Genomic DNA, 12,468 nt, shown 5'->3' with positions numbered 1-12,468 from the left:
TCCATGTACAACACATACCAATAGTTAATTAATTTTAGTTTCTTGGTACAAAATACAAAGAGAAATGGAGTCTGGTGGATTGGCTGATTGAACTATGGACAGGGTAATTCATCCCTGAGCTTGCTGCACATGCCTAATCCTCAGCCTCGGCTGCCACGGAGAAGAGCCTCCTGAACGGATGGTTACAGGGTCTGTTTTGGTCATTCTACCTCGGTTCTCATCTCAATGACTCCTCCAGGGTTTCAAACACTTTCTTAAAAACAGGAATTATGGCAACAAGTGAGATTGGATTTATCACCACTGGCAATTTTGATTGGCAATTGAGAGTCTCTGTATAAATACGGGGTATTCTATTTTCTATTAATGGTTATCATAAGATACCCTGATTCACTGTTACAGAAACTTAATTTCTAGTTGCATCATCTTCTGACACAATTCTCTCCCAAATGATGCTTTAAACATTAAGTCATGCTATCATCTAAGCCACTCATAATCCGATAAGATGTTAAATGCCAGCTTGTTTTCCCTTCCTACTTCCTGAAGTACAAAGTGACTCTGGAGGAGTAGAGCACTGTGCTTCATCTCACACCCTGCCTCCTGCCCATTTCTGCTGTTTTCTGCCATGGAGCCAGTAGGCAGGCGTGGGGAAAGGAAAAACACTCCTATCTCGGTCTTGGGCTGCAATGAAGCCCATTTATTTGGCGTCATTTCACCCCATCCCAGAGAATACATTTGCTCTATTGGGGTTCTGGGAGGCCTGGGTGGAGAAGAGGGTGCAGCTTTGAGTCAGGAGACCAGAATTGTAGCAGAGAGGCCAGCACTAACTAGTTGTCTAATCCTTAACAAGTTGCTTTGTCTCCCCAGACTCATTTTTCTCCTCTGTCAAGTCCAATGAAGGTTATGGAATAGATGATCACAAACACCCTTCCAGCTCTCCAGTTCTATTGTGGGTCTGTCTGCACCTGCACACAGTGATGTGGGGGCAGGAAGGGCACCGCTGAGGGCAGCAAATGTAGTCAAGAGAACAAACCCCTTTCACCTGGAGCAGCCCTGTGTCCTCATGTGTGCTGGGCAGTTCAGGCTTGTCTCAGATTATCCAAATAATTGACCGAGTTCTCTCCTTTCTTTGCCAGTGGACACACAGCTTTGGCTTTTTTTTTTTTTTTTTTTTTTTTTTTTTTTTTTTTTTGAGCAGCAGCTGCTTTGCTGAAATTTCCATCCCAGGGCTTCTGTCCTCCACTGTGTCCTCTCAGAAACCTGTCATGGTTTTTTTCTGGATGGATGCCCACAGAATTTTAATCCAGCTACAAAAAAAGGAGGAGGAGGAGGAGGAGGAGGAAAAGGAGACTATGTATAACAAGAAACAAACAAGTTTTATGGTGTTTTAAATGTAATTTGGCTACTCTAAGGGCTCACAGCCTGGAGGGGCATTGGTCGCCTGCAATGTTTGAGCTGCTATGCTGAGTGAACTCTCTCGGGTCTTTGAAGAGGTCTACAGGCATTTTAGGGACCACCCCGGTTCCAGCCCCTCAGAAAATATTTGCTTGATTGAATTAAAGATTTGCCTGGAACATCCCACTTCCAGGCCCTTCTCAATACGCACTTGCATTTCCAGTAAGTGGGTTTTTGGGGGCTGAGGAGGGGGGCTCCTGCCTCCCAGGGACCAGGAAGAATTTCCCAGTTTTCCAAGGTCTCTAGTTCTAAGTGGCCCCGGGGTGGGAAGGAGGGGGAGGCAGCTAGAAAAGCAGGGTTCCGGGCACTGCTGTGAAACACTGGGTCAGTACGTTGGAAACGCAGGATTCCTTTTTCCACATCTCAAGCTAGCTTAATGGAGGATGACAAACTGCTTGCCATTGGCAGTAAATCGCATTACGGGGAAACAAAAATCTCACCTACCCAGTCTCCTCCGACGCCTGCTGTTGAATGGCCTTAACATTCAGTGCGTCGCTCTGCGTCTCTTCCATCCACACCTTCAGGTTTGGACAACTCAAAGCATGACAGGGTTTGGGCTTGGGAAGAGGGCGGAGCCCTGTGAAATAGGCGAAGGTGCGCTTCAAACGCTACCTTGAGCGACTGTGCCACCAGGCCAAACTACGACCCTCACTGAGCGGCCACTCTGTCATCCATAAATCCGGCCATTACTACCTCCCCGACACAGGATTTTAGGATGAAGAGAGTTTACGCAGACGTTAAGAAACGGCTGTTCCTACTTAGAACAAAAATTTACCCTTCTGGTCCCTCCCAAGACGGGGGTGGGGGCAGGGATGCCCCTCACACACCTTTCGGGGTTCGGCCGCAGCTGCCCACGGGTGTGTCCTTTCCAAGGACAGCGGTTTTCTCCTTGGCTGACCCCAAGCTCTCCTCGGCCAGAAGGAACTGGTGAGCTGGGCCAACGCGCTTCTTCACAGGCTCCCCTCCGGGGGAGCCGGGCCCAGCGCCACAGGTGTTCTCGCAGGCTTCGCTGGCGGCTGAGGCCTACACAGAGGAGTCGGGGGCGGCGGGACGGGGCCCCCAAACCATCCCCGGGGTGGTCTCGTTTCGGCCGAGACTGGGTCTGGGGCTCCCCTCGGCCCTCAGGGGTCCTGAGGCCTCTTGCTTGCCGCTCAGGACTGCCTCTCCGCCGCCGGCTGAGTGCGCGGGATTCGGGGACCCCCTCCCCGGCAGCCTGCACCCCGCCTAGCTCTGCCCAGGAAGCACGGGCCCCACCCGCGCCAGGACTCCCAGCCCCAGGTCCCGGCGGCGCCTCCCGACCGCTGGGGTCGCGTGGCAGTGAAGCCCTGGGGGCTTCGAGGCGCCACTTGGGCGCTGGAGCGTCGCGGGGAGTAACCAGAGTTGGGTGGATTTTTTCCAAATCCCACTTTGCGGCTTCCGACCCAAGAGCAAGGAAGGCCGCAGCGACCCCGCCCCGTCCTGTCTCCCGGGCCAGGCGACCCCCGCGCCGAGCCGGGGCCCAGCGGGCCATCTAAGGTCCCCGTGGGCGTCGGCGGCCGGCAATGAGGGACCGCGCGTCCGCCGAGGACCCTGGAGAGCCGCGCGCGACGGTCCCTGACCTGATCCTCTCCTCGCTTCCTTCCCCTGTTCAGATAAAGTCAAAGCCCCGCGTCCGCCAGCGCGGACAGGGATGCCGAGGAGCTGCGGGGACGGCGCGGGAGACCCGGCCCGGGAGGCCAGGCGAGGTGGCGGCGAGACGCCGAGGCGGGCGCGCCTTGCCGGCGGCCACAGCCCCTCGGGGCCCCGCCGCACACACACACACACACACACACACACACACACACACACACACACACACACACATCCTCTCGCCCCGACCCCCTCCCCGCTCGCCGCGCCCCTCCCCCACCGCCGCCCCCCGCCCCAGTCCTGGAATTGTGTGGAAAAATTCTCAGCCAAGCCTCCCACCTCTCCCCACCCACCCACCCCCTTTTAAAAGCCCCCTCAGCTCGCCGGCCCCTGCACTCTGTGTGAATGAGGGCAGGGAACGCGGCCCTTCCCCCGCCCAGGAGCCACGCCAGAGCGCCGCACTCAGAGGACTGTTTGTTAATAGTCCAATTAGATAATTGCCATCTTTCACTCCTTTTGCTCCGCATTTCCCATAAAGGAATGAATGGGGAGAGCGGCGTGGAGAGGGCTTCTGCCCCGGCAAGGTGACGAGAAGGGCCGAAGCATGCTCCCTGCACAAGGCCTTGCGCTTGAATTGAATCATTGTAGCCTAATCAATGCTCTTATTGGATTACTGGCTGTTGCTTTTCTCAAAGATATTGTAGCAGAGACAATGAAATAGCTGGGGGAAAACTTTTTTTTTTTGAAGCAGATCTCACAGTTGAGGTTTTCTGGGCTCGCTCTCGCTCTCGCTCTCTCTCTCTCTCTTCTTTCTCCTGCTGGACTCTGAACACAAAGCTGCCCTTTGAATGGGCTGCTGGAGGTGCAGGCACGGCAAATTCCAACTGGACCGAAAGCGGGCGAGGTGGCAGTTTAAGATGGCTGTCAGCCGCGAGGTGTGTTGAGGAGTTGTTTGGGGACCAGGCTTGGCTTTAGGGGGGCGTGGGTGGGAGACACTCGTGGGGGCAAAACTTTCTCCCCTCGCCTCCCCTCCTCCTCTCCTGGAGCCCGCCAGCCGAGGCCCCGCCGGGCTGCCCGGCCTGAGGCGATTTGCCTTCCTCCCTCCCTCCTCCCCCTCGTCATTCAGCTCCCTCAGGCGAGCGCGGAGAAACCCCCTCTAGCCAGTCTGTGAGCGGGCGGGTCAAAGGCAAGGGGAAAGTTAATAATGCCCGCTAATGGTACTAACAATTCAGGATGGATCTTGTCAAAAGTTTTTCTGGAAGTGTGGGTCTTTGATTGTGTGTTTCCTGAAAGCAAGACCAATCATTTCCGTTGATTCACTGGCTAAACCCCTACTTGATTGGGGACAAGGACAGAAACCATCCATTACGATCTGATATATTATCCAAACAATTTAGTGTATTCATGAGGTAACCGAAACGCGCGGGGGCTGCGAAATTACCCGTAATCAATTGCAGCGGCGAGTGTGCGTCCCCCGGGTGTCGGACAACTGCGCCTCGCCCGCCGTCTCAGTGACGGGCGGGAGCCACCGCCGCGCTGAGGAGCTGCGCTCTTCGCTCGCTACCTGATCATCGGGCTGGGGACCCTGGACGTGCTCGGAGGACGCGGGCGCTGACCAGGCGGCCAAGCCGCGCGGCTCCGCCGGGCTCCGGGACCACGCCAGCCGCGCCCGGGCCAGCGCGCCGCTCTCCCGCCGCCGCCGCTCGCCGGGCCGGCCTTGGAGGCTGCGACTGCCCGGGTTTTGTCCTCCTTTGGCCTCTGTTTGCCTCTCCCTCCTCCTCCCCCTCGTTTTGTCCCCCCCTTTTTTGGTGGTTGTTCTCGCCTATGTTTGGGAAGCCAGACAAAATGGACGTTCGGTGCCACTCGGACGCCGAGGCTGCCCGGGTCTCCAAGAGCGCACACAAGGAGAGCCGTGAGAGCAAGGGCGCGGAGGGGAACCTGCCCGCCGCCTTCCTCAAGGAGCCGCAGGGCGCCTTCCCGGCGTCCGGCCCCGCCGAAGACTGCAACAAAAGTAAATCCAATTCTGCCGCCGACCCGGATTACTGCCGCCGGATCCTGGTCCGAGGTAGGGCTGGCCGGGGGCTGCTGGGCGCCTTCTTGGCGGGGCGACTCCGGGACCTGAGTCGCGTGCGCCGCTGCCGCCGACCCCGGCCCGGCAGTCCAGGGGTGGCGGCTGGGACTTTGGAGAAAGTTGCCGGTCCGCACCGCCCGGGGTCCAGCCGGCGTGCGCTCTCCAGAGGCCGCGGCTGGGAGTCCCGAGGGGCCCAGGCGGCCAGGCGATGCGGACGGGGCCCGGCACCAGGCTGCGGTCTCTGACCGGAGAGGGGAACGACGAGTCCGGGAGGACCTGTGCGTGTGTTCCGTGGGCCGGAGGACCTACCGGGACGCGGCTGGGGGCTGGCGGGTGGAGCGCACCCATGGGGAGCGCGGGAGCCGGAGGATGGTCGCTGGCCGCCCGCTACAGCCCGGCCAGTTGGCGCGTTGAACCGAACCTGACCGCTGCCGCTGGGAGCAAGCAGCCACCGGTATGGGTTGCGGCTGCGGATGCCGCCTCCGGTGCTCGGCTTGACCGCACTGGGCTTAGCCCGGGTAGCTGGGGCAGGAAGCAGCAACGCCGCCGGGAGGCCCGGCCCGGTCGGGCGCCGCCCCCGCCAGGCCCCTCCGGCCCTGACTTTGTCCCTCCTCCTTTCGCTGCCGGGGATCTGGAGGGAAGAGGGGTGGGGAGGCCTCTGGGGTGCAGTCGGGTTGACCTGTCCCCGAGCTGGGGCCTGCAGGACCCGGGCGGGTCAGTGAGGACACCTTCAAGCTGCAGAGGCCCTGGGCCATGCAGCCAAGGCCCCGAGGCCAGAGGGAACATGGACCTATTGGGACTGAATTTTCCCCTTGGCTTGTCCAGTGTTGGGGGCGTGGGTAACTATGAAGTCTGGTCCCTCCTCCGGCGGGCCTAGTGTAGTTGGCCCCTTGTTCCCATCCACACACAGCCGGTACTGCCTGGCTGCGGCTGCACCCTCCGCAGGCTGCTGGAGATGTCCCCGTATCCAGCTGAGACCAAGGGAGGTGCTAGGACGCTGGAGGGTGCTGGTGGCTGATATCTCCCCTTCTCCAGATGCCAAGGGGTCTATCCGAGAGATCATCCTGCCCAAGGGCCTGGATCTGGACCGGCCCAAGAGGACTCGCACGTCCTTCACGGCGGAGCAGCTCTACCGGCTGGAGATGGAGTTCCAGCGCTGCCAGTACGTGGTGGGCCGCGAGAGGACCGAGCTCGCCCGGCAGCTCAACCTCTCCGAGACCCAGGTACCAGCCGCCAGGCTGTCCCAGCTGGGCTCCAGCCTCCCTCCGCAAGGCCCCTAACCTGATACCTTGGCCTGTCCCTGAGTCTTAGGAATTGTTTCTGCTTTATAAAGAAGGGGCATGATTGGCACCCTGTTTGGTCCTGCCTTCAGTCCCTAGGGCTTTGGGGGCACTCAGCACTTTCTGCAGGAAGTAGAACTTGCCCTCTTCCCTCTAGGAGATATGCCTGTGCAGATCTGGTTGCCTGGACCCTTGAAAAAGGTTTGCCCTGGTCCTGAACTGGCCCAAACAACACTCTCAGCACCGCGAAGCCCTGTCTGCTGTGCCAAGCATCTGAGGGGTCCCCGAGCTTGCACTGAATCCCCTAGTGCTGCCCCTAGAGCTGGTCCTGTGGGCTCTGGGCCCAGGGTCCCTATGGGGTGAGAGCTTTGGCCCCATGGAAGCCTGTTGGGGCCTGGCCAGGGCATGCCACAAGCATTCTGTTGGTGAAGTAGCCTTGTTTCTAAGGACCAGTCTTTTGCTGGTGTCCAGCCCTGAAGAGGGGTCTGGGCTCTGGGCTGGTAGCTGAAGGTGAGGACAGGACAGCTGGGATGTACTTTTGGTGTTTGAATCAGCGTGGGAGCTTTTCCTGTTTTCCCTGCACACCACCCCTCTTAGTTTACAAAAGCTTGGTGAGGCTAGCCTCCCCAGACAGCGGCCACCCCCCACCCTGGGGCCACCTGCAGGCCTGGAGGGGCCCAGACAGAAGAGGCAGAGAGAGTGCCTGGGGGGCTTGGGAGAGAGTAGTGCCCCCACCACAGGATTGCAAAGTTCAGGCTGAGGAGCCATGGCAGGGTAAGGAAGTGTCTGACTCTCCCAGTCCAGGGGCCTGAGAGGGGCTGAGGAAAGCCAATGAGGCCTTACAAAGCCATTTGTCCACGGAACATTGAAAGTCAGTTCTACCCGAATGTTTTCTTCTGCAGCCAGCCTCCCTGCCTGCTTCTAGGTGCTGTCTGCACCTTTCAGCAGTCCCTGTAGCCTCCCACAGGAATAAGCGCTTCTGGAACTAAATCACCAAGGGTCTGGACCCGGGCAGGCTCCCTGGTGCCTCCCCGCCCTTCCCCAAGCCTCACACCCCCTGCCTGACTGGGCCAACAGGATCTCCGAGTTCCAAACCCGCTTGTGCCCAGCAAGGCAAACCAGTAAAAATCTCTTCTAGTTGGGATCCTGGGTATTTTTTATTCAGTTTCTTGTAACTGGCCTCGGCCTAGGCCGGTGTCGGTGACCCGGTGGCTCAGGCCAGCGGAGTAGTGTCCCCCTCGCGGGGCCAGGACTGCCCCAGGTGCGGGCAAGGGAAGGGTCCCCGGAGCCCCGTGCTCCCGGAGCCCGCTCTGCTTGACGCTCCACATCCCTGTCCCTCTCTCCCACCCTGTACGCGCCCCGGCGTGCAGGTGAAGGTCTGGTTCCAGAACCGGCGCACCAAGCAGAAGAAGGACCAGGGCAAGGACTCGGAGCTGCGCTCGGTGGTGTCGGAGACCGCGGCCACGTGCAGCGTGCTGCGGCTGCTGGAGCAGGGCCGCCTGTTGTCTCCTCCTGGGCTGCCTGCGCTGCTGCCGCCGTGCGCCACCGGCGCTCTGGGCTCCGCGCTGCGCGGACCCAGCCTGCCCGCCCTAGGAGCAGGCGCTGCCGCGGGCTCCGCTGCTGCTGCTGCCGCGGCCGCAGCCCCAGGTCCCGCGGGCGCTGGGTCTCAGCACCCGCCCGCCGTGGGCGGCGCTCCGGGCCCCGGGAGCACCGGACCGGGAGGACTGCACGCGGGAGCGCCAGCTGCTGGCCACGGCCTCTTTAGCCTGCCGGTGCCGTCGCTGCTCGGCTCGGTCGCCAGCCGCCTGTCCTCCGCCCCGTTGACAATGGCTGGATCGCTAGCCGGGAATTTGCAAGAACTCTCCGCCCGGTACCTGAGCTCTTCGGCCTTCGAGCCCTACTCCAGGACCAACAATAAAGAAGGGGCCGAGAAAAAAGCACTGGACTGATCCTGTCTCCCCATATTTATATTTATAGTATCTATTGTGGTGATATTTATGGACACGCATTAGGCGCCCGGGGCTCCTGTGCTGGGCTCCCGGCTCGCAGCAGGCCTCCGAAACCTCGCTCTCCCCTTCTCATCAGGCTCTGCCTCCGAATCCGTCTCTTTTGGGCCATTTTTATTATTTTTATTTTTATTTTTTACCTTTCCTTCCCTGTCTTCCTCCCCGCCCCTTCCCATCCCCAAACTTTTTTTTCTGCAATTCAGGAGCTATCCAAAGAATTCAGGGGAGAAATGCCTGAATTAGCCAACCCGTTGCCCCCAGCCAGTGCCCAGCCCTGGAGGGCCAAGTGTGGGTTTGCAGTCTAGAGTTCCGGACACCTGCTCCAGCGGCCGCCGCTTCATCCTTCCTGTGAACACTGGAAAGGAAAAACCTGCACGCACCCCACCCCCCGGGGTTGAAAAGCCTTGCGAGTTTTAGACCAAAAAGAATACTTTCTGAGAAACCAGGATTGTGGGGGAGTGTCTGGACCCCACTCTGCGGACCCTCGGCATAGTTGGTGTCATTTAGCTTCCCCCTTAGAGCACGCGCCGGAGCCTCCTGTCCTTTAGAGGAAACTCCAGTCAACCCGACCCCAAGAAACCAACCGAACATGTAACCAGCCAACAGTGGTGACAACAGTGCGTGCAATCGGCAGTCAGGTAAGAGTGATTGCTCGTGTAATAGCAGCGTGGAACCTGGCTTTACATAACGGAGTTTGCAAAGTGGAAGAAAAGTCAGGATGGAGAACGCGCTCGAGGCGATGCCAGGTTAGAGTCCTAGGTGCTGTGACTTTGAAAAGGAATTTCAAATGGGGAAAAGCAAAGGAAAAGCCAGCTCGGTTCGTGAAAAAGGATTCTGCATCTTTTCTCGGAGGCTGCTGGAGGCGGTGGGAGAGCAAAGGCGGCTCCAGGCCGGGCCCCAGACGCCGCCAGTGCCTCGCCCTGCAGGCTCCTAGAAGCAAGGCTCAGGGCAGAAACACTGAGTATGGAAAAGAATCAGCATCTGTGGCCTCCTCGGCCGAACTCTGGGATTTAGAAAGCATGGAGGGAACGCCTGGGCTTCCGCAGAGGAGGTAGGGGCGTGGCGGGGGAACACGGTCTGCGAGGCCTTCTCTGGGTCTCCCTGCGCGGCTGGATAGGACAGGCATCACACCCCACCCCCATCCCCACACCCAGAGGCTCGGGGGTCCCAAGTCAAAACGTAGACAGCAGCAACTATGGTCTCCACAGCATCCCGCATTGTAACCAAAACCGCAGAGCCAGACTGCGAGGTCCCGCAGTGTCTAGAATGTATTCCTCCATCCGCAGTGAACGGAAACCATTTTTTAAAAAATAGTAATTTTATTGTAAATTATTTTACGTCAGAAGCTTTCCCCCTCCTTTCTCCCACTTCCCGTCCCCCCTCCATTTTTTTTTTAGGCAAATAGTGAAGAAAAATAATAAATGATTGAAACGCGGGTAGTTGTCACGGAATCCTGGCTACTAACTTTGTTCTGAATGTTTTGGATATTTGGATGTTTTGTATTTATGTGGTGAGAGTGAAATATATATATCTATGATGATCATCGAAGCGTATGTTGTCTTAAATTTGAAGAATTTTTTTAAAGGGGGGGGAGATTAGAAAAAGAAGGCAAGCCTAGCCAATGATGGGGACCTTGGTGGCTAGTTGAGCCCTGCCCTGAGCCCCCAGGGTGGGGCAGTAGCCCCTGAGCCCCTTCGCCCTGGATCTGTAATTGGTTTACCTAGGAACTTGTCTCAGGACACCCTAAAGTCTCAGCCTGCCTGCACCCCCAGTTTCTAGAGCTGAGAGCTTTCTGGCTTTTTGTGTAGTCGGGGAATCAGAGATAGGTCAGATTTTCTTTTCTTCTGAGAACTGGTTTCTCTGCCGTCAGAACAGGAACTTTGCGGGAGCAAGAGAATGCAACAAGCAGTGGACCGGGCAGAGAGGCCGCACCCTGCACACCTGCTGCGGTGACGGCTGTACTTCCAGCTAACAAACACAGGGAAGCTGCGGGGTGGGGGACCCCTCTGCCTTGCAGGACCCCTCAGTTTCCTTGCGATCCCCGCCCCCACCCAGGTGCTGTGTTCCAACCCTTCGTTGGCCCCAGAGGGAGCGTCGGCCTCCTGGAAGCAAGGTTCGTGTTGTGGGTTTCCCCTGAGACTCCCGCAGCTGCCCAGATGGACACTGTTGTCTCCCAGTCGCAAGTCCGAGGCTTCCTCTCCTCGCTGGCCCTTCCCCTTGCTCGTCCGTCGGAGACTGGAGCGCCTTTCTCTTTCCTCCCCTCTTTGCCCCGCAAGCTTCCTCCCTAGTGAGCGATCTCTCTCTCTCTCTCTCTCTCTCTCTCTCTCTCTCTCTCTCTCTCTCTCTCTGTCTTTCTGGCGCGCGCGCGCACACACACACACTTTCACATCCTTCAGGATTCCTGTCCTGCCCGGGTGGTCCCAAGGCCAAAGCGGTGGGTGGCTCTGGCCGCTGCTTCAAGGCTGGTGGTTGGGGCCCTCCAGGGAGAAGGGGAGGACAAGGTGGCAGAATTTTAAGGAACAAAAGAAAACACTGAAATCCCAGCTTCAGGGTCTCGGTAAGCTCTGCCTGCACGGCCCCAGGAAGTTACCAAGAGGACCCCTCCTTCCAGCCCCTCCCCCTTCTCTCTTTCTTCTCTCTGGAAGAGGAGCACCAGTCACCCATCACCTCTCAGCTCTCACCTCCCTCCCCTCCCTGGCTTTGGGGAGAGCTACCAAGCTCTTTGCCTGCCACTCAGCCTGTGCAATTGTTGTTAAAGAGCCTCTTCTGCATAGAAAAGAATCGCAATTTTAATAAAAAAAACATTTATAGACAATTCATTTAACTTTAGTTCCTGTCTTGTTTTCCCTCCTTCTCCCAGGGCCTCCAAGCAAGGTGCTCTGGGCCCCGGGGTGGGGGTGGGGGTTCTGGTGAGGCTGCTGACCTCAATTGGAAACTCATAGGCTGGGAAAGAGGTGGGTGGCCGCTGTGACCACAACAGAGAGAGGGTGGAAGGGGATCCTGTCAGGGAGGGGGCTCGTGGAAAGACAACCTCCTGCTCTTGGATGTGCAGAAGTGAAAGGGGAAGGAACCTTCCCACTAAGCCCTGTGCTGCCTCGGTTAGGTGGTCAGGATAAGGAAAGATGTGGGAGTCGAGTGGGGACACAGTGCTAGCCATGCTCACTGCCATCCTGAGCCTGACCAGAGCGCCATCATCCCAGGCAGTGTGGAACAGCCCTTTAGAGTTAACAAGTGATCTTTTAGTTAATACCGTACCAGTGTTTCTCGTGGTAGCTTTGGGACACCAAGTCCCATGGCAAAGGTCCTCACATTGGATTGGAGCGAACGGTTTGCTCCAATCAGCACAAGTTCTGAGCTTTCCATGTCTTCTCTCCTTCTCTTCCCTCTTTTCCTTTCACACCCACAGTGTCTGATTCATGGTACCTGAACCCTTTGGCCTCTTGTGTCCACGGTTGCTGATTCTCACTTCCAACTCTGGGTCTACCACACCCTTGTTGTTCTGAGATGTAGTACTTGGCGCCTTCATCGAGAGATCTGAACCCTTCTCTCTTCTTGTTTTCATCCCTGCTAGCATCTCAACTCTGTCCCCATATGCCCTTCTGGAATAATGGTTTTAAACTCCCTTTTATTCTTGATATTACACTTCCTTAATTTTGTTTTTGAGGTATTACATCCAGGTGGTAAATCCCCGGCCAGTGAAGTACACAAAGTTGGTGGATTTTGCATATGTACACACAGACACACACACACTTTTCACTGCTCCCATTGGGCCATCCAGTGGCTCCTGTTTGAAAACAGAAAGTGTCTCTTTGGTGTGCTGGCGCTGCATAGAAAACCTCTCCAGGAGTCTTTCTAAAGCTTTCTGAAAGCTTAGCCACCACACACCTTTTCCACTCTTTGCAACTCAGCCCTGGGTTTCAGTACAATTAGACAGCTGAGCAGAACTAAGAAACTTATTCCATCAAGCCTTCTCAGGATGCAAAAGAAGAACATCTACTTGGGGACCACTTGAAGACCATGGTTCAAATGTGGAGTCCTGAGCCTCAGCCCT

At 57.4% G+C, this 12,468-nt stretch overlaps 1 protein-coding gene across 1 annotated transcript; it reads left to right on the top strand.

Annotated features, from left to right (window-relative positions):
* Nucleotides 1-4,884: 4,884 nt before the first annotated feature.
* On the top strand, nt 4,885-8,735 carry VAX1 (ventral anterior homeobox 1). The gene is made up of 3 exons (XM_004579788.2): nt 4,885-5,125; nt 6,167-6,354; nt 7,782-8,735. The coding sequence occupies exons 1-3, from the start codon at nt 4,885-4,887 to the stop codon at nt 8,358-8,360; spliced, it is 1,008 nt and encodes a 335-aa protein (XP_004579845.1). The 3' UTR covers nt 8,361-8,735.
* Nucleotides 8,736-12,468: the final 3,733 nt, after the last annotated feature.

Source organism: Ochotona princeps, chromosome 13 (genome assembly GCF_030435755.1).
Source record: "Ochotona princeps isolate mOchPri1 chromosome 13, mOchPri1.hap1, whole genome shotgun sequence".
Classification (NCBI taxonomy): domain Eukaryota; kingdom Metazoa; phylum Chordata; class Mammalia; order Lagomorpha; family Ochotonidae; genus Ochotona; species Ochotona princeps.
The sequence above is the reverse complement of the archived record's forward strand: the minus strand, read 5'-3'. Positions and strand labels throughout refer to the sequence as shown.

Bases quoted from the DNA above. Each gene is read 5' to 3' on its own strand.
- VAX1 (XM_004579788.2), top strand. From the start codon at position 4,885: ATGTTTGGGAAGCCAGACAAAATGGACGTTCGGTGCCACTCGGACGCC. The intron at 5,126-6,166 runs GTAGGGCTGGCC...CCCCTTCTCCAG, and splicing joins CCGCCGGATCCTGGTCCGAG to ATGCCAAGGGGTCTATCCGA. The intron at 6,355-7,781 runs GTACCAGCCGCC...CCCGGCGTGCAG, and splicing joins TCAACCTCTCCGAGACCCAG to GTGAAGGTCTGGTTCCAGAA.